The sequence below is a fragment of the Halichoerus grypus genome, chromosome 5 (genome assembly GCF_964656455.1).
Source record: "Halichoerus grypus chromosome 5, mHalGry1.hap1.1, whole genome shotgun sequence".
NCBI lineage: Eukaryota > Metazoa > Chordata > Mammalia > Carnivora > Phocidae > Halichoerus > Halichoerus grypus.
This window is the reverse complement of record NC_135716.1, coordinates 97515785-97542043: the sequence shown is the minus strand read 5'-3', so window position 1 is coordinate 97542043 and position 26259 is coordinate 97515785. Positions and strand designations below refer to the sequence as shown.

Here is a 26259-nt window from a genome sequence, read left to right as displayed (position 1 = left end):
GTACAAGATGTGGTGGTGATCCAAAGTGAGACCCAGTCCCACCTTTAAGAGAGATTTCCGAGGGGCGCTGGGGTAGCTCAGTCTGTTAAGCATCTGACTCTTGGTTTCACCTCAGGTCATGATCTCAGGGTTCCAGGATAGAGCACTGGAGGGGCTCTGCACTCAGTAGTGAGTCTGGTTGAAGATTCTCTCCCTCTGCGCCTCCCCCCACATGTGCATGCACTCTTTCTCACTCTAAAACAAATAAATAAATCTTTTTAAAAGAAAGAGAGATCTCTGAGAAACCAGTTTAGCTATAAAGCACAATGAAAGTTAATGCTTTTTTCTTTTTTAAAGATTTTATTTATTTGACAGAGAGAGAGAGAGAGAGAGAGACAGTGAGAGAAGGAACGCAAATAGGGGGAGTGGGAGAGGGAGAAGCAGGCTTCCTGCCAAGCAGGGAGCCCGATGCGGGACTCAATCCCAGGACCCTGGGACCATGACCTGAGCCGAAGGCAGACGCTTAACCGACTGAGCCACCCAGGCGCCCTGAAGGATTAATTCTAACTGAAGATGGGCATGGAGGATGGTCAGGATTTCCACTGATTCTAATGACTCGGGGGTGGGAAAATCAGCCACAATTTTCCCAGGAATCTCGTGGGCAAGGCCAAGCGGCAGGGGCGCCTGCAGGGTATTCAGGGGGCAGCAGAGGGCTACGATAAGGAAAATACTGGTGATAAGAAGGACAATGACAATGAAAAGGCAGGAAAGATCCTGACAGGGAGGAGAGGACCTTCATTCACCAGGTCTGAGGCAAAGACTTTATTCACAGGCAAAGGGGAACCCTGAAGCGTACTGAGGAGGAGAGGCATGGGAGTGTGAGAGTGGCCAGGCTAGTTGAGAGGCCACTGCACTGGCCAGGCTAAAGGCAAGGCCAGAGCAGAGGGTTGGGAAAAAAGGAGAGGGGAGAGAGCCTCACAGCACTTACGAGTACAGAGAAGGGAGAAAGAGTGTTGGGGCGGGGGGTAGAGGTACACTACCTCACACTGTCTGAGGTTCTTAACCAAAATCCCGCCTACAACAGCAGAGTGCCTATCCACCACCGGTATTCTGAGGAGACCTCGGGAACCAACACTGTCACTTTTTGAAGGAAACTCCCAGGGTTTCCCCCAGCTCCTCTCAAATTCCGCAGGAGCCAGACACAAAGCTTGTTTCTCTTTTCTTTTTTTCTTGCCTGTCAAGACCCATCACTCCTGGAATCTGGGATCTCCTGGAGCAATGCCTTTGTATCTCTATTCTTAGCCTCTCCGCATAAGGGTCAGCTCCGGCTTTCATAGCTGCGCTGGCGCGGCGTCACCATCCACGCCCGCTGGCCGTGTGGAGCCCAGGCAGAGGGGAAGAGAAGGCCAAGTTCTCGTCCGTCTGTTTGTGGCTGGCGCGGCTTTGCACTGCTCATGAATGGCCGGCCTATGACTTCGTGTACAATTCCTAAGGTCTCAGGGCCGCCATGCTGACTCCTAAATGATCGCAGGCCCACCTTCCACTCTGCATTCAGCAGTTTAGTAAGACACAAAAATTTAGCCTTCAGTTTTGTTTTTCTTTAAGAGACAAATAATCCATAGTATTTTTGACTTTTCTTTGCAGTTCCTTTTCCTGCATTCTAAGTTCCTTTCCTTACTCTCATTTCCAAACTTTCCACTTGTAGCTGTGGACCCTAATCACGTATGAAACTTCGTTATTCAAAGACCTGGCACCGATCAGAGCAGAGTGGAACCGCTGCCTTGCTCCACACATAGGACACTTGGGGTAAAACAAACCTCATTCTTGTTTTTTGCTGTAGCATCGCATTCACTGTTTTCAGGCTTCCTCAGGTGCTTCCATCTTCCTCCTTGGTCAAAAGTGATCATAGTCTGGATAGAGTTATCTGAATGGAAAAACAATGATATTAAGTCTGATACACTGGAAGCACCCTATTAAGTTCAGTTTATCATTGCATCTCTCTCTCCTGAGACTTTATAACACCATTAGAAGTCTGGAGTCCTACAAGCTTGTAACATCCAACGGAACGGCTCAGTGTTGGTGAGTAACATGAGCAGCACTCCATGATATCTGAGGAAGGCTTCCCACCTCAATAGGACCCAGCTGATGGCAGAAATCATCTAGACTGATACTCTTGAAAAGATACCTTTTATCTCCTCACCAACACAAACAGGCTGATGTCCATTCTCCTTGCTTGCTTGCTTGCTTGCTTTGGAAGTAAAATCTACAATGGGAAAGCATCCCATTCTTTCCTCAGATAAGGCCAGGATACCAGGCTTGTTTTAGGGACTCTCAAGATTTGAATGTGATTTGAATATATGTGTGTAAGTCTGGAGTAGTAATTCCTAGTTTTTGTCTCTCCACTACTCTGTACCTGATCTCTTATAATTTTTCTTTTCTTTTTTCTACATGTTTCTTCCCTGTTCTATTTTCAATGACATAAACTATTGCAGGTTTAAATTCAGAGACAATATGTTTTGAGATGTCCAAGGAAAATCGAACAAGAAAGCAAATGAAGGGCAATTCATTTAGTCAATAAACACCTATTGTGTGCCTACTATGAAAACTGTTGTAAGCCTTCGGGGACTCTATCAGTGAACAAAACAGAAAAAAAAAAACAAAACTTCGGGAAATAGACATCCTAGCAGGGTCAAACACCAGACGCTGTAAATAGGTAGATTATATAGTATGTGAGACAGTAAATGCTATGGGAGAAACCTGCCCAGCTAAAGAGAGGCTGAGTGTGTCCGTGGGGGGGGGGGGGGGGGGGCGGGTGCGCCAGACAAGTTTCCAATGGGATAGCCAGGGTGGGTTCTAGTCAGAAAGCAACATATGAGCACAGACGGGAAGGAGCACGGTGTTAGCCTTGCAGCTCTCTGGGGAAACAGAGAACAGTGCCTGCAGATCTCTAAACCACGTGTGTGTGCAGAGGACTGGAGTGACCAGAATGCAGTAAGCAGAGGGGAGAGAGGTGGGAGCTGAGGTCAGGGAGCAAATGGGGGCCAATACTGCTTAGGACCTTGCAGACCATTGCAAGATCTTTACAAATAAAAACAAACAACCCCCACCTCCTACCAAAAAATAAATACATATTTAAACAAAACCTTAAGAGCCTTTTTGCACTTTAGGGTGACGTGTTTATTTGTATAACCGGGCCTTAGCAAAGGTGAGCTCTGCAGAACCACTGAGTTGGACACAAGAGAAATGCTGGCTGGCTACAGTTGTGTCCTCTACAAGGAGAAAAGCAGGTAGTGGTTCAAACTCAGGCTCATTCCCCTAGCCCTGAACCTCCCAATATAGAAAACTTATTTTTTTAAATTTAACACTTATTCTAAACAACACAGAACCCAAAAAGTCTTTCTTTTTACCTGCTGTTGCTTTGGGGTTTTTTAGTTCTATTTACGGTAACTTATGTAAAATAAAGAGCGAGCCAGAATTTACATGGATAGGCTTGTAGGCTAGGCAAGCAACATTACTGGGGGGACAGGACCATTATTCTCCCCACAAGCCTCAACTCCCACCATTTTCAGCTGAAGCACAGCTGCGCCCAGACTCACCTTCTGAGAGCACACTTGTTATGTAGACCCCGCGGAGGGAGGTCACATTGGTAAAGTCTGTCTCCCCACCTGTGGTGGTGTACAGATGTCGGTCTAAGGACTTGGAATAGACAACGCCTCGATCATCTGAGGTGAAGATTGTGCCAAATCCGGTATCTGAAACAGGCAAATACACAAAAACACTAAGTCCTGGGAAGGAACAGAGAGAAAACAACAGTCTAACCATACGCATGACTGACTGACTGCAGACATTAGCCAACGGTCTCTCTTCATGATGTAGATGCAGACCTGAGAATTAATCATGGTTTGATACTCGTGATTTTCATGTCCACCTTTAATTCCAGCACCCAGCTTGGTGCCTGGAGTATGGCAGATGCTGTTTGTTGGATGGATTACTCAGATGCTACAGAAAAGACCTTCCCAGATATATTCTGGTGGCAGAGGCAATGCATTTAGATTCATATCATACATATCTCTAAATCTTTATATTCCAGAACAATGCTTTTCAAACTATCTGTGGTGAAGGATCAATTTTTTTTAAGTTTTATTTATTTAAGTAATCTCTATACCCAGTGTGGGGCTCGAACTCACAACCCCAAGATCAAGAGTCTCATGTTCCTCTGACTGAGCCAGGCAAGTGCCCTGGTAAAGGACCAATTTTTAAATTTCTATTATGGCACAAACTGATCATTTGGAAAATATAATAAAAATTAATCACAAGAAGAGTGAAATACAAAAGATAGACAAAATATAATCCACAACTTTTTAATGATTAGATTCAACAGATATAAAATTACTCTGTCAAAGGGCTATAGGAGGTTCTCAATGCTTCCTATTGCTTTCTGCGCTTCCTTGGTAACAAAGAGTTTGCAAACCAGTACCAGTCCTCTGATTATCCTTTGAGCAGCAGTGCTCAAGGGTCTATGTGGACACACACATAAACCATACTTTAGAGTCAAAACAAGGGGTCTTCTTAACAGAGACTACATATTATCTGTAAGACTGTGTATTCTGTAGTACACAAATACCTAGGGGTAAGAGAAAAAGTCAACGTGTAAGAAGTAAGCTCGAAGTCGAACTTGAAGCTTCCGTCTCTATGCATTCAAGGGTGGGCCACTAAAAAAGCACTTACCTCCAGGTTCATCTACATGCATGAACACCATGTCATCATTAGCTGCTAGAATAGAATAGAATTGTTCCTGCCCCACAGAAGGTAGCTGGGCCATGCTCCATGTGTCCCCTTGATCTGTTGACACATGAATCCTTCTTGTTGCATCCTGGAACAAATGCCAATATTTATCTTTTTAATTTTCTGCCAAGATGCCCTGTGCAGGGACATGAATAGGAACATTATTATTCATATTTATGAGTATCATTATCCATTTCCTCACTAGGTACAACTGTTATAATTGACAGGTCCCAGTACCAATTACTAAAGCAATTTCTAACCCCTAGCAAAGTTCCAGGCCTCAGAACAATCCATTCTATTGTACGTAAGGCTATCTTGGCTTCCTCTTTGGCTTCTTCATTCTGGTATGGCCCTGTAGCATATAATCTTCCCAACCTCTGACATTCCCATTTCCTTCAGTAGAGCTCCGGGTACGATGGGGCCATCACCAGTCTGGCTTTACAGCCCCTGGCATAGGCTTGCTCAGATAATTCTTAAAATGATGACTGTTGCACAAAAGTTTGGTCCCTTTGAGAAAGTCCTGGCATAATCCAAAGACTTAGATAATTAAGAGTCTAAGAAATGGGAGATGAAACCCATGCTTGGGAGATCACAGGGAAGTCGAGATGTGACACGTCTCCTCTTTAAAGGAAGTAAGTGTCTGTGAACAGCCATAACGAAGGTCATGTGCACAGCCTGGGACGTGGCCAATATAAGGGAGCTGACCAGGGGGTTTTTATCTGCCAAAAGGAGTCTGCTAAGGAGGCAATTAACACCTCCTCTCTGATAAATAGCTTAAAGTTCCACTAGACACAGTTGGCCAGGGCACAAGAATTAGTCCCAGCGCCTCCTAATGTTAAATACTCTTTAAGTTCAGTGACAAGTGCATTTGACTTACTTCTCTAGCTCATACCTAGAAGTTTATTTTCAAGTTTTACTTTCACTGTTACAGGTAAGAACGAGAATTCAACAGCGCACAGCAGGATGCTGATTTTGTAGACAGCAGCGGTACACTGCAGGAGGCCACCTCCGTAGTCAGGCAGTCTGATTCCCACCACGCTTCTATCTCTGGGTGACCCTAGGCAAGTTACTCAATTTCCTCAGATACAAATTGAGGCAAGAGGATCTGCCCCCAGGGTTGCTGGGAGGATTTTGTGCAACTGCTCAAGGGAGCTATGTGTAGTTACTGTGTCTACTTCCCCATCTCCACTCCTGTTCTTTCTGAACCCACTGTAATCAGCCTGCTAACCCCAGTTCTCCGAAGAAACTGCCCTTGTCAAGGTCACCAACCACTTCCACTTTGCCAACTCCAGTGGATCATTCTCAGGGCTCCTCTAATTCCGCATCTCAGTTGAGTTTCACACAGCTGGTCACTCCTTCTTGAGACACTTTCTCCACTTGGCTTTCAGGGCATCCCTGTCTGATTCCCCACCTCCCTCCCTCCGTCTTCTGTGCTGGATTCCCATCTCTTTCCAACCCTCCAGTGTCACTGGGGTGCTCCAGCATGTGCTCAATCCTCCAGAAGATATCACCTAGTCACACAGCTTCACATACCATATAATTTAGGGAGACTCATATACCCAAATGTTACTTGACATTTCCACTTAGATATCCAGTGGGCATGTCATACGCAAAACTGAATTCTTGATTTTCCTCCTACAAACTTAGTTCTCTTGCCATCTCACGAAATGGTACCACCATTCAACCAGTCGCTCAGGGCAAAGATTCTAAAGTTATCTTTGGTTCCTCTCATTCCTTCACAAACCACATCTAATTCATCAGCAAATCCTACTGGCGATATGTTAACAATGTATCGACGATCTTACCACTTCTTCCCTAGTCCATGTCAACAACCTACCATCTCTCACTGCTGTCATGGCCTCTTAGCTGCTCGTGGTGCTTCCATTCCTGTTTCCTGTCAGGCTATTCTGCCCCTACCTACTCTGTCAAAACAGAAGCCAACTTATGCCATTCCCCTGCTCACAACCTTTCACAGCTTCCCAACACATGAATAAAAGCCAAGGTCTTGGCCTATAAAGGTCTTGTCTGATCTGACCACTGGCTCCCCCTCTTTGGACCACCCTGCTCTGTGCTCCAGCCATGCTGCCCTTCTCACTTTTCTTCAATATTTCCAGCATGTTCCAATCTGAGGGTCTTTGTGCTTACTGTTCCTTCAGCCCAGATGTACACAGAACTATGCTTTCACTTCAGCTGGGTCTCAGACAGCCCATCCAAGCCACCTTATCTAAAACAGGACTGTTCCAGTTCCTAGCACATTCTATTTCCTTACTCTGCTATAGATTTCTTCATAGCTTTAATCATTACCCAGTATTATAATGTCATATTTATTAGTTTAGTATCTAATTCCATATTTAAATACAAGCTCTGAGAGCAGGACATTTATCTGTTTTGTTCAATGCTATATTCCTGGGGCCTAGAATAGTACCTAGAATATAGCAGGCACTTAATTAGTGTTATCTGTTTCTATTATCATTATTGGATAATGAGCAAGTGGATTGCTTTTTTTCAGTTGTCTGAGTAAAGTCCAAACACTGGGGCTATGGATATTCATGTGGTGACAACAGGCTGATGTGCCAAGCAGCCCAGAAGAATCAATCAGCTTCTAGAAAGAATCACCTCCAAACGTTAGTGATACTAAACGCTGCAAAAAGGCAAGAAATGCTGCCAGTGCTAGCAATAAAAAGCATCCATTTGAGACATATTTACAGAAATTTCAGAACCTCCAAAAGAGGAAACACTCACCTTATCAGCCATCACAGAGGCAAAAAGGAAACGTCCCCCAAGACCAAATGAGTAGATTTTCACACCAATGGTTTTGAAGCTTTTCCCCAAGTCTGATGTTCTCCATAATTCCAGTGCCCCAAGGTCAGCTTCTTAAACAAGACAAAATATTAATTAAAATGTCACATACTGGTGAACCTCCAGTTCAAAACAACTGTTTTAGAGTGTTCTTGTATTTTATAGCTAAAGGATTTTTAATCCTATGCTTGTTAATCAAGTGGCAATGTAAAATGACACGGCATTAGACACAGGGAATTGCCATTTGGGTTTTATTTCTATACATGTGGGGTTTTGCACTGGACAGAATGACAGAGTTTACGTAATCAAATACAGTGTTGCATAAACATGTCACAGCCAAAGCATCCTGTTTTGCTTTCTTCACGACACACTTATCTTTTCCTATTTTCAGTAGTCTCGTTGGAGTTTTTGGTTTTCTTGCTGATCCTCCAATAGCCCTACAGGAATTCAAGCCCCATGAGAGAAGGCCCTGGGTGTCTTGCTCCCTGCATCCTTAGGACAGTGACTGGCATACTACTGCAGGTGTGCAAATCAGTGGGTGAAAAAATGAAATGAATCTGTTGAATGAATAAATGTGAAAGACCATGCTTTCTGCTTTGAAATGGTGCCACGGACTGGAAAGCCAACATCCACCGATACAAACACAACCTCCATGCTCTTTTGCAGAAATCACTATGAGTTTCAACTTGTTATCATTTGTAGCCTAATATTTACTTTACGTAAATACATTGCTAAAATTAAGTACACTGCCTCTGGGTATAGCTTATGTTTTCATTTGATCTAGGCTCAGTACTTCCAAAATTTTAAAAATCCTTGACAGTTATCTTAGCTATTAAAATTACAGGAGAGGGGCGCCTGGGTGGCTCAGTCATTAAGCGTCTGCCTTCGGCCCAGGTCATGATCCCAGGGTCCTGGGATCGAGCCCCACATCGGGCTCCCTGCTCCGCGGGAAGCCTACTTCTCCCTCTCCTGCTCCCCCTGCTTGTGTTCCTTCTCTCACTGTGTCTTTCTCTGTCAAAAAAGTGAATAAAATCTTTTAAAAAAAATTACAGGAGAACAGAAGGATCTTTGATGTTTCTACCTCTTACAACCCAGAACATTCTACTGTGAACGGACAACAGGACAGTCTTATTTGGAACTAAAATATACTTACTGCAGGAGCCGTTCGCATAGGTGGTAAAGAAGATGGTGTTTTCTGATCCCCTACAGAGAGGCAAAGACAGAGAAAAGACACTGTTCAAGACTGCTGTCAACCACAGTCACAGAGCTCCAAGCAAGGCTACTAATGATAAGCTCCATCCACAGGCGCCAGGTGAAACGGCCTTCTGGGATGCTGTACGGCTGACTCTCCCAGCCACACTGGTCAAGGTGCCCCCAGCCCAGCACCAGGAATTCCCCCAGTCCACTACTTCTTCACGTGAACGCTTCTAGCTGATCAGACTGGTCTGTTTACACTCTCCAAATCTGCCTCTTGCATTTGCTGTTCCTGTTGCCGGCGTAAAATGCTTTTTTCTCTCCTGTAAGCAAATCTTACCCTCACAGTCTTTAGGCTCCAGCTTAAAATCTAGCTCTTCCATGAAACTTTTCCTGGCACTCCAACTGGAAAGCTTTTTTGCTGCAAACTTCTAGAGCAGTGATTTCTCGACTGGGGGTGATTTTACTCCCCAGGGGACATTTCTGGTTGTCACAACTGGGGGACAGGGAATTGTTACTAGTATCTAGTGGGTAGAGGCCAGGGACGCTGCTAAACATCCTACAATGCAGAGGACAACTCCCCCACAATAAAGAATTGTCCAGTCCAAAGAATTGTCCAGTCATTAGTGCCAAGGTTGAGAAACCTTGTTCTAGAGCACTGGACCATTCTGTACCAGCTGCTCGGCACTCCTTTGTCTCCTATTTAATTATTTTAATCCAACAGTGTATGCCTTCTCTCTCCTACTACATTATTGGGTTCCTCAGGACAGGTATGAAGTTTTATGCTTTGTTGTTTCCACTCAGAACCTAGTTCAGTACTTTGCATGTGCTAAATAATTTAGTTCTTTCATCTCGAATAGACAGCTAGGTCAGAGGTTGAATTATTTAAATTCCACCTTGGAAATGGAGTTTGCAGGAAAGTAGGTTCAGACCCTGATAGTACTTATGGATTAGCACCAGCACAAGGTGTGGGGTCTGAGCACGTTCTTTCAGCACTTCAGGCTGTCAATTCCTAGAAATCAAAGATCTAAAAGGTGAGTAAACCGTTATCAGAAGTCCAGTTATCTTATATTTAGACACTAATCAAAGAAATAAGTTACAAACGTAAAAAGTATTATAGGAGATACAAAATAAAATACCATTTAAAAATAAATTTTTAGGGTTTTTTTTTTTTAAAGATTTTTAAAATTTTTTAAGTAATCTCTACACCCAACATGGGGCTCGAACCCACGACCCTGAGACCAAGAGTTGCACGCTCTACCAACTGAGCCAGCCAGACAGCCCTAAACGTTTAGTTTTAAAGATGAGTTTTCAGTTTGTTTCTTTTGGCTTTATTGAGGTATAACTGACAAATACCATTCAGAGTGCACACTGTGTTGATTTGATATACATACATCAAGGTGAGTTGTAATGACCAAAATTTACTATAGTCTTACTTGAACATACCCTATATACTTTAGGTCCATCGAGAGTGAAGCAACTTATTAACTTAGTTCCTTTAAAAATGACTTCCTTCCTGATAAGACCATATAAGGCACAAACACAATTCGTGAAAATAACACAGACCGAATGCTGACGTAGCCTGTGTGCCACAGCCGGGCTGCACGGACCTCATTTTATCAGCAGTACCTGGGAAAAGGCCACTTTAAGCAGTATTTTTGTTAATATTGTAATTTCAGGAGATATATTTGGCAATGTCTCTATTACACATCTCCCTGACTCCCTAAGTAGAGGACATTAAATATTAGATTCTTCCTTGGGACTAAGGGTCATGTTCATGAACACCAAGCATACGACACTATAACACAGAGCTCCCACTGGAAGTTACTGATCCTGCACTAAAGCACCCCATCCTGTCATCGTCCCTGCCTCCATGCAGCTCTCAGCAGCGGCTCCTCATGCTGGCGGGTGCTGCTTGTTAGCACTCACGTCCCCCACCTCGGGCACCAGTCTGCTATCCACAGGGAAACTACATTCACAAATTTGCTGAAATTTGTCAAAGAGAAAGAAGAAAGAGGCTCTAAACAAGGGTGTGAGCATAATTAGAATTTTGGTGGTATGAAGGTTTTTAATTCAATTCTTGCTCCACCATCCCCCAAACTCCCCCAATAAATCTCCTTTCATAAAAGGGAAACACTAAAGCCCAGAGAGGTTAAGCCACTGACTAGCCAGTTTCGAACAAAGGTGACCTGACTCCCAAGAAAGAGCTCTTCCACTGCATCATCTCAAGCAGGCCCTGGGTGTGTGGGGGGGGCGCCGGCGGTCCCACCGAGGGAAGCGAAGGATTTTTGGTGCACAGACAGGGTGACTCCGAAGTTCTGGAAGCTCTCTAGGCTTTCTTCCTGATTCCTTGCTACATTCCGCACAACTGAAACGGATCTCTAGGTGAGGGAATATAAATCTGGGAACAGAGAAGTACGTAAGTCCCCAAATCAAAGCTGTATTTTATGCTATTCCAACTGATGTCACTATTTATGGAGAATAAACCTTTGCAGGCAGCAGCTACTCAGTCATGTGCCCTGCTTTATACTTTATATTCTAACACTTAGTGAGATTAAGTATTCTTTCCCAGTGGAATTAGAAGTTCCTCCAGGTCACGATCTGTGTCATACCCTTCCCCTTCTATCCCTTCTGGCACCCTGAAGACTACCTGGCACGTAGTCAGTGCTCAATATTTATTCATGTGACTTCTGGCAGCACTGTCAGGAAAGGTTTAGGGCTCTGCACAGATGGAGTCTTCTGTTACTCACCATTTGGCCAAACACACTGCTTTGTGGATTTCTTCCCATTTTCCCCCAAAATCCTTGGACACCCACAGGCCATTCTGAAAGATTATAAATGACTTATCAGAATTCCAGCTTTGTCCTGTGCAGCTGCTAATATGACCTTTAATAATTCATATCTAATCATTCAGGACAGTAAACACACACACTGAAGGTCCGTCCAAGCTGCCTGACACACACACACACACACACACACACACACACACACACACACACACGATGGGGGCCCCTTCAGGGTTTTGGAAGTTTAGAATAACAAATGCTCATGAATTGCCTACTGTGTGCCAGGCACTGTCCCAGATGTCACACTGGGGACACAACGACCAATAAGATACATTCCCCGCTCTCAAGGAGCTCCCGGCTTAACAAGGGGTGTGGATAAGAATTTGATACAATGTGGTAAGTTATGGAAACATGTCTCCAGGGTGAGAATAAGGAGGGGAGGGACAATGCATCAGAGATGGTTTGTGAAGACAGCTGAATTAGTATTAAATAATGAGCAGTATAACCAAAAGAAGGCAAATGGGGAGATGGGATGTTATTGCACAAATACACCCTAGTACTTGCCAAGGCGAGAGGTGATAAAACATCACAGTGTGGGCAAGGAGCTAAAAGCCTTCAGACACTGATGGAACACAAATTCCAAGGTCAGGAAAGAAGGGGCTAATGCTAGGGAGAGAGGTGAGGGCCAGCTTACAGAGGGCCCTCAGTTTTACTTTTTTTTTTTTTTTTTGAGAGAGAGAATGCACATGTGCACATGAGTACAGGATGGGTGGGTGGGGGTAGGAGGGGAAGGGGAGAGGGAGAGAGAGAATCTTAGGCAGGCTCCATGCCTAGCGTGGAGCCCAACATGGGGCTCGATCTCACGACCCCGAGATTCCCGAGATCACAGAACCTGAGCCAAAAATCAAGAGTTGGACATCTAACGGACTGAGCCACCCAGGTGCCCCTCAGTTTTACTTTTTTTAAAGGTGGAATACTTGGATGGCATTGGGAAAGATGGATTTCATACCAGAAGCAGGAAAAGTAGTGAAAAAGTAGTACCACATTAGTTCATTAAGAGTTAGTGAAGGCCTAGGGCCCCTGGGTGGCTCAGTCGGTTAAGTATCTGCCTTCAGCTCAGGTCATGATCCCGGGGTCCTGGGATCGAGCCCCGTGTCGGGCTCCCTGCTCAGCAGGAAGCCTGCCTCTCCCTCTGCCTGCCGCTCCCCCTGCTCATGCTCTCTCTCTCAAATAAATAAATAAAATCTTAAAAAAAAAAAAAAAAGTTACTGAGGCCCTAAACCACAGCTGTGAAGTATAGGCTCAGGAAGAATCTAGAAACTAGATTCAGTAGAACTGGAAGCTTTTTCCTGTAGGGCAGAGTATGTGTGTGTGTGTGTGTGTGTGTGTGTGTGTGTAATAGGGGAGCAGCAAGATAGAAATCTGAAGCCCTAGGAGGAAGCCAGAAATATGGATTTGAGAATCTTATACATAACAGGGGCAGTTACAAAGGTCAGAGTGGAAGAGATTGCTCAGAGTGAAATGAGCAGTAGGAACTTGAGGGTAGACTGGTAGGAGTTTACGAAAGAGACCAGGAAGCAATTAGAAGGTTAGAAGATAAGAAAGAAGCCAAGCCCCCCCTCCCCCCCACTGTAGGAGAGCTGGCTCTGCAGGGGGGAGGGGCGCAGGGACATTTACTGAAGGAGGGACTTAAATGGACAAAATAAGATTGAGTTCCCAGCCCCATTGAGAGTGACCTCTTGGGCATAGAGCCCCCATTCAAAATGACTGGGGCGGGGCAGGGGTACAGGGTGGGAGTGGGCAAAGGCCCTGATACGGGGTTTCCTGAGGCCATAGCTGCCCTGTTCACTTGTAAAGGCCCTGTTTTGAGGTGGTTTGTTCTAATTTATTTTAAGCTAGGTAGGGCTGAGGGGTATGGGGCCATGGTCCCCTCAGCCTCCATGGGGAGGGAAGAAGGGGGAGCTCTTTTTTTACGTTGACTTTTTTTTTCTACTCTGTTTTCCCTTTTTCTTCTCCATTTGGGGCCCCTGGGGCTTTCAGTCATCTCCCCATTTGGTCCCCTGGATTGTCTTTCTTTGTCTGTTGATTCTAACTTGTAAATAAAGAAAATATTATTCAAAAAAAAAAAAAAAAAAAAAGAAAGAAGCCAAGCAAGACAAGTTCCCAAAAGGAGAGATCGGCCAATATTTTCAAATGTAGCAGAGGCTCGGTAAAATGAAGACTGACAATGTCCATTACATTGGCAACACAAGCCTATTGGGCCCAGACCCAGTGGAGGTGGGACAGAGATGTCCTGGTACAACTGAAATTAAATGGGGCTGCTCTAGGCAGAATTTACCTACAGTGCTCTTCCACTCTCACCCACCATTCTTCCTTCTGTAACTCTTTCCTCCTCTGATAACATTCACCTCCCAGCATTTCTAATTTACCTAATTCTACTTGGAAATAGGAAAGAGTCTGGTATCACCTATTTGCACTTTAATACACATTGGTCCATCTTCTCGACCCTGATTTTTAAAAAATATTTTCTTTATTTATGTGAGAGAGAGAGCAAGTGCAGGGGGGAGGGGGAGAGAGAGAATCTTAAGCAGACTCCACACTCAGCATGGAGCCTGATGCGGGGCTCAATCTCACGACCCTGAGATCACGACCTGAGCCGAAATCAAGAGTTGGATGCTTAACTGACTGTGACACCCAGGCGCCCCAGCCCTGATTATTTTTACTTCCAACTTTCCCTTAACTGGAAGAAATTTGAGGTATAAAAGCAGACTGGGGCTACCTCCTCCTGAGGATAGCATTTCAATAATCTTAAGACACTTGGTAATGGCGATGGGGTAGTCAAAAGGGGGATTGGTGATTCTGTCCATTCCTCTGGGGGTCTCTTTGCTCCCTTGAAGGGCCTATAGCTCCAGCTTGCTGGAGGCCAACTTCCTGGAATTGTTGCTTTAAGATCTGAAGCCTACCCAGCAGGCCAGTTTCCTTCCTCTGGCCTCCTTTGGCTAAACTTAACTTTGACCTCCTTGAGTCTTCCAGCCTTCCCTTTGCTCAAAGATCTGCACAGAAGGCCCAGAGCCCAGATGGCTCTTCGAGTGCCCTTCACCCTCCCTGTGCCATCCCTTTGCTCAGCCCGACTTGTCCACATTGATGATCCAGTTTTTGTCCCCACAATGGTCACCACAGCAATGGCTCTCAAATTTTAGTGTGCAGACTCAGCTGGGAAGGTTGTTTTGTTTTGTTTTTAAGATTATTTATTTATTTATTTGACAGAGAAAGACACAGCGAGAGAAGGAACACAAGCAGGGGGAGTGGGAAGGGGAGAAGTAGGCTCCCCGCTGAGCAGGGAGCCTCATGTGGGGTTCGATCCCAGCACCCTGGGATCATGACCCGAGCCGGCAGACACCTAACAACTGAGCCACCCAGGCGCCCCTCAGCTGGGAAGGCTGTTAAAAATACTAGCCAACTCAAAACCAAAAGTCACTGATGGACTATGTCTGGATCGGGGCCTACAAACTGCATATTACATGAGTCTCCCAGGGGTTTCTATCTGATATTGCTGGTCAGGAGACCACACTCTGAGAAATAAGATGAGAAAGAGCCCATGTAAATGTAAAGTATAATTATGATTATCATAGTCTAACAACTCAGCCACTTTGGGTCCTTAAAATCCATGGGAAAGGAGACTGGTCCTCCAGGAAAGGAAAAGTGAAACGTGCTCCCCAGAGAACTTTCAGAAGAGAGGTGGGAGGGTTAGGGAGGGACACAGGTTTCTGGGGACAGTATAGGAATGTGGTAGGCGATGCAGAGATTTAAAACTCTGGATATTTAAAACAGGAGTATCAAAGACAGAAATCAGTATGCTTTATATACTGGGAACCAACAAAAAAAAGTTATGAAGATGTGGTTTGGCCATAGGAAAGAAACAACACCATCAGGAGTTTGACAATTTATGGTTGTCCCTTGAAGCACAAGAATGATTACATTAAACTGTTTTCTAGTTCATTACTCTGAAAGCACACCACATCTATTCACTTAAAAAAACATATAATGACAGCTAAATATCATACTTGTCTGGAACAGATAGCACATGAAAATCATGCCCTTTACCAAATTGGAAAAAAATGCAAAAAATACGTAATTCATGCCTTAAGAAGTCACTAGAAAGCAGTCCAATATAAAGGCATGTCCTACAGGATTCTTTTAAAAGAGTATATTTTGAGCCTATAAAAACGTGAAAAAGCAAGACAAGCTCCTCAACTATACTTACTTCAGTGCTGAGGGCTAAAAGATAATCAGAATTCTGAGGGCTATACATCATCTGAGTCAGAGGATGGAAAGGGAGATTGGTCTGAACAAAGTTCTTGGCAAAATCTGATGATCTGAAGATTCTTCCTCCATGACTTCCTCCAGACACCTCTGCTGTTAAAATCACCTGATTAGGAAGAAAAAAGTTCAGAGTCAGAGTGTAATACTATAAAAGCACAGAAGTTTTTACACCATTTCCACCAGATATTCGTTAAGAAAATTCCAAAAGTAGGAAGTTATAAAAACAGATTAGCTGGTGTACTGCACTCCTCAAGTATTAGTCTTATAACAAATATTATCCTGAATTGAAATAGTGCATCATAACTGTGAATTTAGCCTGCTCAGTTTGAGATTAGCTAGTTGCCCAAAGACTAAAATGTTGTTCTGCAGATTATACATCATGACGCCAAAAAACCGCTACGTAATTACAAAGAGTTTGGCTGGATCTTGGACAGGGACAAAAAAAAAAAAAAGAACCTGTGTGCTGAATTCCATTCTTTTATGAACAGCACTACATTATGTTTAATTTTAAAATGAACTAATAGCAAACTAAATATATTGCTGTATACAACTGGACCATTCCAACATTATTATCTGACAGCCCTGCGCGTGGTATCAAGCACAGCTTCATGTGTGTATGAATGAGTCTTACCTTTCCAGAATTCTCAGGACCAATAGCCATGCCAAACTCAGTCCGAATGAAGGTGTTATTGATGAGATTTGTAATATCCTTAAAGTTCTTTCCATAGTCCTCACTGAGAGGAAGAAAAGCAAGACAAATTTAGAATGTAGTGGTCAAGGACACTGCTGGGGCTCCTGTCTGGCTTCCATTATCCCTTCCCACTGGCTCTGTGGAGGCGCTCACCACCCTCCCCTGAACAGTTACCTGCCTCAGGGGAGTAGATTCCGTCTCTAGCTCCAGTGGTGGGCCTGATTAGTCTGAAGGAAATTCTACCCCCTCACCGGTGATGGGGTCAGAAATGGGGAGTGACCCAGGTTGAGCCAATAAGACAAAAGGGGGAAATTTGGGGTCTTTGAGGAAATACAATTTCTTTATACTTAAGATACCCGCCTGACAAAATGATCTGTCTTCCTTTAGACTAGTGGTTCTCAATCAGTGTATTTTTGCGAGCCACCCCTCACCGCCACCACAGGCATTTGGCAATGTCTGGAGACATGATTATCACAACCCAGGGGTGAGATGCTACTGGCATCTACTGGGTAGAGGCCAGCGATGCTGCTAAACATCCTACAATGCGCAGTTTCACAAGAAAAAAATATCTGACCCCAAGTGTCAATAATAGAGAGGCTGAGAAACCCCAACACCGCAGTGAAGACAAAGCAAAAAACTGCTACAGGCATTTTGGCACAATGAGAACACAACTTGAAAAATAAGCCAACAGAAGTGGAGAGAACTGCTGAGGGAATTCTGGAATTTCAGAGAAGCAGAGCCTATGACACTGGGTTGAACTAACACTGAAGCCCATCCTTCTCCTGTATTTAGTTATGAGCCATTAATTCCCTTATTGTTTAAGCTAGTTTGAGTTGGGATGTCTGCTAACTGTAGCCAAAGGCTTCCAACCTAATCTAGTCACGCACAGTACTAATGATAAAGCTGCAAACGAAGGAGCAGGAGTCCTGAGGTCCCCCCACTCCCAGAGGCTGCCGTACCAGGCACCAGTGTCTACCGTGTGCAGCGCACAAAACACAGCTAGGGAAAACAAACAAACTTAATCTCATCTCTTGGGTTGTCAAAGCTTTTCCCAAAAGTTCATTCCAACAGTATTTTTGAGAGGTATTCAATTTCATGTTTAGATTCTGAAAACTAAAAGCAAAAAAGTCAGTAGCTACCTACCTCTGATGGGTTTCATACTGTGTGCAGTCTGCTAAAACATGATATAGAATGCAACATCTTAGCAGTCATGAAACCTAAATGTTCATCAGTGAAGACCACTGTGTGTTGCAAGTTAGTTGCCCAGTGATAAATGGTCTTCACTGATAGAATATAGGACTTAATAAATGGTACAATTTTGGTAGCAGCCTCAACAAATAATCACAGAACCACAGAACATGAGAGATGCAAGGGACTGAGGAGAACATCTTGTCCAACTCCCTCACCTCACAGATGAGGAGGTTCGAGAGGAGGCAATTTGTCAAAAGTCAACCAGTTAATTAAGGGCAAAATTCTCAGTCTCATACTAGAGGCAACTTTTAATTACTTGTGAGGAGTTTTTCTCTTACAACCTGTAGACTTCCACGATCTTCCAGGGCTTGTGGCTTGGCGGTAGAGATGGGCTAAGAGGAAGTTGGAGGCAGACAGGAAGGCAGTGTCTCTGAGTGTTTGCATAGGTCCCTGACAGTATGCTAAAGCAAACTACACACGGCTTGAAGTTGTCTGAAAGACTCTTCCTCAACAAAATAGGGATTAGGCACCACCCAACTGATTCTTTACTACCCTTTCCGTGGCTTTGGAGTACAAAACGCTTATCTTCCGGATAGCAGGTCAAAGGGATATGCACAAACAATTCCCTAGCTCCACAATGTACATATCCTCAATCGCTCAGACAACCATCTAAAGGGGTGTGTAGTGACTTGCTTATCACCAGCTTACAAATCTCCCCTCCTTCATGACATCCCCAGGGAACCTCCACAAACCTGTTGGCAAGCCTGCTTGCTTTTTAAGAACTTGGCACAACAAACACATCCCTGCCCTTCAGAAAAAGCAAGCAACATGAGCAAAACAAAAAATCATCTGCGACAACACTACTTTAGCCACTTAAAAAGACAGGTGGAGAACAATGGACTAATATCGACCTGCTGGGATTTATGTAGGGTTCTGTTAAGGCCACGCAAGGCCAAGGAAAAAATTTTAATATAACGCTTTATTTTAAAGTAGCTTTATTTGGGGTGCCTGGGTGGTTTAGTTGGTTAAGCATCCAACTCTTGGTTTCAGCTCAGCTCATGATCTCAGGGTCGTGGGACTGAGCCCTGCATAGGGCTCCACGCTCAGTGCACCTGCTTGAGATTCTTTCCCCCTCCCTATTGCCCTCCCTCTGCTCCTGCCCCTGCTTGTGTGCTCTCTTTCTCTCTAAAATAAATAAATAAATAAATAAAATATTTTTAAAAGGTAGCTTTATTTTCTATCCGCACATAACATACATCATGAAGGGGAAATCAATGCAACATCTTGAAAAATAAATCTACTTTTCAAAATCCGTAAGATAATTAATAATGTCATAAACAGCAGTCAAATGATAAGTAAATCCTGTGAAACCATCTGCTTTAGAAACAAGTCTTTTGAATAAAAAATAACCAATTTCCGGTTGCCAAAAATAAATGATCACTTATGCATGTATTTGTGCTGTAAACATGCAAAAGAATATGCATATACTTGCAGCTGAAGAAAAGTGCTAAAATACAAATATTTTCAGAATAGAACCCAATATCCCCAAAGAACAAGAAAGATCTAGACATTAAAAAAAAATAAATGAAAAAAAAAAGTAATCTCACATAGGACTTCTAGTAAGACAGAGCATCAAAATTCCTAGTAGGATGAAGCACTCAAAAGGGGTTTTTCCAGAAGACTCACATATTGACACTCAACCCAAATGTCAATACTCAAAAATTATATCCTTGTTTTTGAGGACTTTCCATTTATAATATATTGGAACTTGTATACCAGGCATCTGAACTAAAGACATTTAATGAAAAGTAACAGTATGAGGGGCGCCTGAGTGGCTCAGTTGGTTAAGCGGCTGCCTTCGGCTCAGGTCATGATCCCAGGGTCCTGGGATCGAGCCCCGCATTGGGCTCCCTGCTCGGTGGAGAGCCTGCTTCTCCCTCTCCCTCTGTCTGTCGCTCTGCCTACTTGTGCTCTATCTCTGTTAAATAAATAAATAAAAATCTTTAAAAATAAAATAAAAAAGAAAAGTAACAGTATGAGAGTTTTACAGTATCTCAGATAATCTTACATTTTATTTTTCTCAACAATCAAACAAGCACATGGGGCGCCTGGGTGGCTCACTCAGTTAAACATCTGACTCTTGATTTCAGCTCAGGTCATGGTCTCGGGGTTGTGAGGTCGAGCCCCAAGTCAGGCTCCATGGAGCCTGCTTAAGATTCTCTCTCTCTCCCTCTGCCCTCCCCACTCAGGCACGTATGTGCACACTCTCTTAAAACAAACAAACAAACAAGCATAGATATTCTTGTTTGGTTGGCTTTCAGGCCTAACCATTTCTGTTTCTTTAGTTCATTTTTGCCATGATTAAGTTGTTATAAATTGCAACATAAAAGCAGCAAGGATGATAACAAACTTAAAAAAAAACCCCAAAACAAAAAACTACTGTCCTGCAGTTTTCACTAATCAGGAAAGCTTATAGAGTAGATCCTTATTGTTCCTAGATTCCATATTTGCAAATTTGACAACTCACTCACAAATGTATTTGTAACCCTTACTCATGGCACTTTTGCAGTCATCTGCAGGCATGCACAGAGTGATGAACATTTAAGGAACCCAGCTCAGGTCCAATAAGGGGATGCTCAGCCTTCTTGTTGCAGCTCTGTCTTCTTCACAGTGTATTTAGTGCCGTGCATTTTGCACTTTTGTGTTTTTTGTTGTTGATTCCACTGTTTCGAACAGCACCTGAGCACAGTGTTAGAGGGCTAGTGTTCCTGAGTACAAGAAGGCTTTGATGTGCCTTATGGAAAAAATATGTGAGTTAGATAAGCATCTTCTGGGCATGAGTTATGAGCTCAATGTTAATGAATCAACAAGATACATTAAATAAGTTGTCTTTCAACAGAAATGCACATAAAACAAGATTATGTACTGATCAATGAACAAAAATGAATGCTGTGAGCAGAGGTTTGCGGGAGCTGAAATCTTTCTTTCTTTCCCCTGGGAGCAATGGTTTTGTACTCGCCAATTCAGGGTACACGGGGACTCTGCAGAACAACGACAACTGTACTGAGGCTTCCAGTTAAAAGACCAACAGGGAGAATGTGTCTTATTAAAATGTGGCAACATAACAGCAGACCTGAAATCACAGACTGACCAGTAAAATGGGCAGAATTTGAATTCACTTTAAGCTGAACTCCCAGGACTTCAGTTTCTCTCTCTTTTTTTTTTTTACCCCCACTGTCTAATACTACCTTATGTCTTTTTATTTTAATATTTAATTCTGTTCTATTCTTACTGAAAACAGGATACATGTTTTCTGGAGAAATTTTGAAAACACAAGTGGGAAAACAAAGGGGGTAAGATATTGTGACTAATAAGAAGGAACATGAGTATGTATCCAGTGTCCCTATTTTGCTTTAGTTGACAAGGCAATTTTAATATGTATTTTCATGGGAATATCTCCTAAATGATGAAAACTACCTAGTTTCATGTTTTTATATGCCCTAAGCTTGTAAAAGTGAAGCTGTAGTAAAAATGCATCATGCATTTTAATAAACTTTTTCTTTAAGAAAAAAAAAAGCAGTAAAATATATTTTGTAATGGAATTTATGCTAACCTTATAACTAAAATATGCAGTCATTATTAATAATCTACTGCAGTGAAAACCAAGCATATATCATTAAAAAGGCTGTCATACAAGATGTCTTGGAGAAGCCAGTTTATTTTTTATTTTTTTTAAAGATTTTATTTATTTATTTGACAGAGAGAGAGTGCGCACAAGCAGGGGGAGCAGCAGAGGCAGAGGGAGAAGTAGGCTCCCCGCTGAGCAGGGAGTCGGTTGTGGGACTCCATCCCAGGACCCTGACATCATGACCTGAGCTGAAGGCAGATGCTTAACCGACTGAGCCACCCAGGCACCCCGAGAAGTCATTTTACTATGCTTTGCTTTAATATCTGTTGATACCTTTACATTAACTTCTTTTTTTTTTTACCTCAAGAAACATCCTTAAAAATTTACATTGACAATGGAATAAAATCTAACGTGAAATTTAGTCATCTCAAGATGCCCTTACTAATTTCCAAAAGTTGAACGACTGTCAACAGGGAATAAAAATCACAAATAAAATAGCAGGTTTTTTTTTTAAGATTTATTTATTTATTGGGGGGAGGGGCAGAGGGAGAGGGAGAGAGAGAATCTCAAGCAGACTCCCCACTGAGCGCAGAGCCGGAGCAGGGGCTCGATCTCACGACCCTGAGATCACGACCTGGGCCAAAATCAAGAGTTGGACACTTAACCAACTGAGCCACCCGGGTGCCCCAAAATAGCAGCAGTTTTGTGGTAACTGGGTACAGAATTTTGATGTAGAATAATGCTTCCATGTGTTTAAGTTGATCTTACAATGAAAAGTTAAACTCAAGAGGCCATCAAACAAAAGCGTGCAAAACCTCTTTCAGTTGCCAAAACCCAAATTATCATCTTAATCATAGGTATAGTTTATTTCCTTTTTAATTTCACATTTGAAAGAGGCAGATGTACTTTACAATCCATTATATAAATTATTCCTTAACAGAGGATCAAATTTATTTATTTATTTTTTTTTAATATTTGACAGAGAGAGACACAGCGAGAGAGGGAACACAAGCACGGGGAGTGGGAGAGGGAGAAGCAGGCTTCCCGCGGAGCAAGGAGCCCGATGCGGGGCTCGATCCCAGGACCCTGGGATCATGACCCGAGCCGAAGGCAGACGCTTAACGACTGAGCCACCCAGGCGCCCCCAGAGGATCAAATTTAAAGCTATTCTAATATAACTCCTTTAAATTGAAGATATTAATATATTATTCAATTTTTCCTAATCATCAATGCAGAGGGACGTTATTTATTATTTCCCCAATCTTCCCACAATTCCTTTTTTTTTTTTAAATGTTTTATTTATTTATTCATGAGAGTCAGATAGACAGAGAGAGAGAGAGAGGCAGAGGCAGAGGGAGAAGCAGGCTCCCCGCCTAGCAGGGAGCCTGATGCGGTACTCGATCCCAGGACCCTGGGATCATGACCTGAGCCGAAGGCAGACGCTTAACCATCTGAGCCACCCAGGCGCCCCTCCCACAATTCTTTTTTATAACCTAAAGATCAAAGTACATTTCCCTCTAACTTGGCGTAGGTAACAGACACAACTTTCTTCTACCCCTGTGAGCCTCTGAGCCGTAAGACTCAGAACAGTTGGCATGTGATCAAGTGTCTTTTATTTGATTCCCAAATGAACCTTTGACCACATAAGATTTAGTACAGAAAGATAATCCGATAAATAATATAATCGTTGAGAGCTGTGAAAAACAGAAGAGTCTTCGGAGTGGATTCAACAGGCTTTTATTTTATTTTTCAGTTGGGCAACCTCATCATGTTCAGGACTCCTCTTAATCAACCTGCCCCCTCCCCTATGAAGCACCACGTGCCCCTTGACTGGCGGGCCAACAACATGAGTCCCTTCAGAGTGGCCAGGCCAGCCCAGTGGGAGAAGCAACGAGGCCTATTTACAGTTTCCACCTAAACTCTGGAGAAGGTCTCACTTCACAGCAGGGAGGAAAGAATTAATATTCAAAATGACCTTGGCCAAAACAATAAACAACCAAACAAGAACCCTGCTGTGTGACAGGACACAGAAGCTCAGTCACATGAAACTACATGAGAAACAAATAGGATTGCTCTCTAGTAAACTGTGTGTTAGGGGTTTCTCACAAGACTAGACAAATATAGGATGGAAAGGGCTGAGTCAGATGCTGGTCGGTATTTTAACAGTAACACTTAGTGATACTGCTTTTGTTTTGTTTTTGGCTGTCTTCAAGTAAGCATAGAATTGAAAAGTAAAAGGATGGGAAAAAGAATCATGAAAACACATTTCATTCCCCCCTGGGTATGACTCATGAACCTGTCAGGTCCAGTTCTAGCCACACGCTTCAAGAGCAGTATAGAGAAAAAAAAGTGAATTCAGAAGGCAAGCAAGAAAGTGACCGAGGCAAGAGATACAGAAGTTAATTCAATCTGGAGAGGGAAGAGTTTAGTAAACAGCCTTCACAACAGGTAGGGATCCATCAGAGAAGAGGTAGGTTTTCATCTGCTACTAAAAAATGAATTGGAAATTAGCATCTTCTACGATGCAAACATGGGTGATATTTATCACAGCAGCATTAGTAATACTGAAAACATCAGCTACAACCAAAGTGTCCCCGAGGATAGTGATTAAGTAAGTTCTGTTGATGTAACAAAATCGATGAGTTACTAGCAGAGGGGATATGAAAACTACCATGGTATGACCACTCACCAAGCGGAATGCATATAGGCTGTAACACCAGGCGTTAGTAATACTTGCATACCAGCAGGGGCAAGGGTATATGTGCATCTGCAGAAGCCATGGAAGCATCTGGGGGCAGGCAATCACTCTTCACCAGCTGGCCCAAGGGCTCTCAAATTCCTTTAACAACTGGCACAGCAGCACCAGCAAGGCTGGCTACATGCCATCTAGGCCCACCACGTTCTTACTCCACGCCAGCCACTGCAAAGCATAACCTGCAAAGGCTCTGTGGTGACCACTGTTACCATCTTTCTCTTACAGATGACAAAAAACTTAGGGAGCTTAAATGACTTGTTCGAGTTCATTCTGCTCGCAAATGACAGTGCCGAGATTCAATCCCAGGCCTGTTTGCCAACACAGTCTGGCAACTTTACCCTGGACCACGCTGCTTCCCAAGACTATGTAGCCATATGAATAATATGAAAGGGAAAAATCCAGATAATAAAGTGTAAATAAGTTAGGATTACACTTTACTTTTTAGGGTGATTTTTTTTCTTTCTTTTAAAATTTCCAAATGTTGGGGCGCCTGGGTGGCTCAATTGTTAAGCGTCTGCCTTTGGCTCAGGTCATGATCCCGGCGTCCTGGGATCGAGCCCCGCATTGGGCTCCCTGCTCAGCGGGAAGCCTGCTTCTCCCTCTCCCACTCCCCCTGCTTGTGTTCCCTCTCTCGCTGTCTCTCTCTCTATCAAATAAATAAATAAAATATTTTTTAAAAAAATAAAATTTCCAAATGTTTTATAATATGGTTGTTTTCCATAAGGAAAGATTTTATGACTGCAAGGTTTTTTGAACACTGGGAAGAGTTACTGAAGTTACAAATTTAAAAAAAAATTTTTTTCCCTCCCCAAACAGGATACTTTTCATCTATCTGAAATGCTTCAACTACTGTTCTATCTGAATAAACAAAATCACCTATAAATTATACCCCTTTCTAGCACTGGGACTCTATGATGCATTATCAATCTTTATCAAACAAATAAAAAATACTATCAACTTAAAATTATAGAGAAGCCAAGGTATTCATTTATTCAATTAGTATGTACTGCTTGCCTGCTATGAGTCAGCTGTTTGGCTAGTTGGTGGAGAACTCTGAGTTAGTCAAGAACCTTGCTTTCATGGAGCGTACAGCAATTTCAAGATGGCAGTTCCTTCTTGGCCAATTTTTAAGCCAACATCACTGTGCTGAAGGGCAGGGAGCACTGGCTCCAGGCTCAGTAGCGGCAGCCAGTGATCAGGCCTACTAGGGAAGGGAGGTTGGGCTGATCCATGTCAGAGCTTCAACATGGGTTCACCCCCTCCTGGACCAAGACCGACAGTCAAAGAAGGAACCCTGAGAGAATACAATGGTTCCTGGGAGCTCCCTTGGCCCTGAGGGGCAGTTTCTATGTCATCTGCTGGGATGTCATCTTTCTTTAGGTTCCTTGGGGGGGAAAATGGGATAGACACAAATGACTGAGAAGACAATCAGCAATTTCTGCGAGTTAGCTGGTCTTGAATCTTATAATTAAGAGAAAGAACCTACTATTTAACCAAGCTGTACCTTTGAGAAGACAACTCTAAAACCCTGTGAATGTCACAGTATAGATTATGGTTCCTGAACATACACTGCCACCATCATTACCAGTGTGAACACTGTGACGCACTTGGGTTAGGTCTGACCTGAGAACTCCCTCCTGATCGGGAAACAACCTGCTCAGAGCTCAAAATACATGTCCATTTTATTGTAAGATAAATTACATTCACTTGAAAGGTACAGTGAGGACTGTTAATTCAGGGATATAAAAACCATTTTGTGTTATTTCGGGGATATAAAAAAACTCATAATAAATAGAAAGATGGTTAAACTCTATGCTACCTTCCCACAAATAAATACCCATTTAAATGAAAAGATACAGACCCCTACGGACTCCTCCTTCATCTTCCTTTATTGTTTTGCCACTCAGTGAGGTTAGCCTAATCTCCTTGGAACTAGATCCCTTTTCATACTTCTTCAGGTTGCTAAGCAGACACTCAGTGTGCTGAGTGTGACAGTCTGGTGAAAATTTAAGATGGCTAGAAGATCCTTTAAATCAAATTTTAGACTCCATCATGTCTATAATAAAAGTAGGGAACTTACATTCACAATGTGTTACTCAGCCAATGCCCCAGCCACATGTTATGTATC

General features: G+C 43.1%; 1 protein-coding gene and 1 long non-coding RNA gene across 4 annotated transcripts in view; both read right to left on the bottom strand.

Moving 5' to 3' along the window:
• SORT1 (sortilin 1) overlaps window positions 1-26259 on the bottom strand; it is a 64829-nt gene that overhangs the window by 16075 nt on the left and 22495 nt on the right. For 2 of the 3 annotated variants that reach the window (XM_036109839.2, XM_078072639.1), the window contains exons 4-11: window positions 16498-16600; window positions 15808-15972; window positions 11508-11581; window positions 8717-8766; window positions 7507-7637; window positions 4708-4852; window positions 3576-3731; window positions 1797-1903 (exon numbers count right to left, since the gene is read on the bottom strand). In XM_036109839.2, the coding sequence (XP_035965732.1) occupies window positions 1797-1903; window positions 3576-3731; window positions 4708-4852; window positions 7507-7637; window positions 8717-8766; window positions 11508-11581; window positions 15808-15972; window positions 16498-16600 (931 nt within the window). The remainder of the gene's footprint in view (window positions 1-1796; window positions 1904-3575; window positions 3732-4707; window positions 4853-7506; window positions 7638-8716; window positions 8767-11507; window positions 11582-15807; window positions 15973-16497; window positions 16601-26259) is intronic. The other variant, XM_036109840.2, reaches the window with a different exon arrangement.
• Window positions 23098-26257, bottom strand: LOC144381890 (uncharacterized). Its single transcript, XR_013448005.1, has 2 exons — window positions 25993-26257; window positions 23098-25515 (listed from the first exon to the last, which is right to left on the bottom strand). It is a non-coding gene; the product is annotated as an uncharacterized LOC144381890 (long non-coding RNA).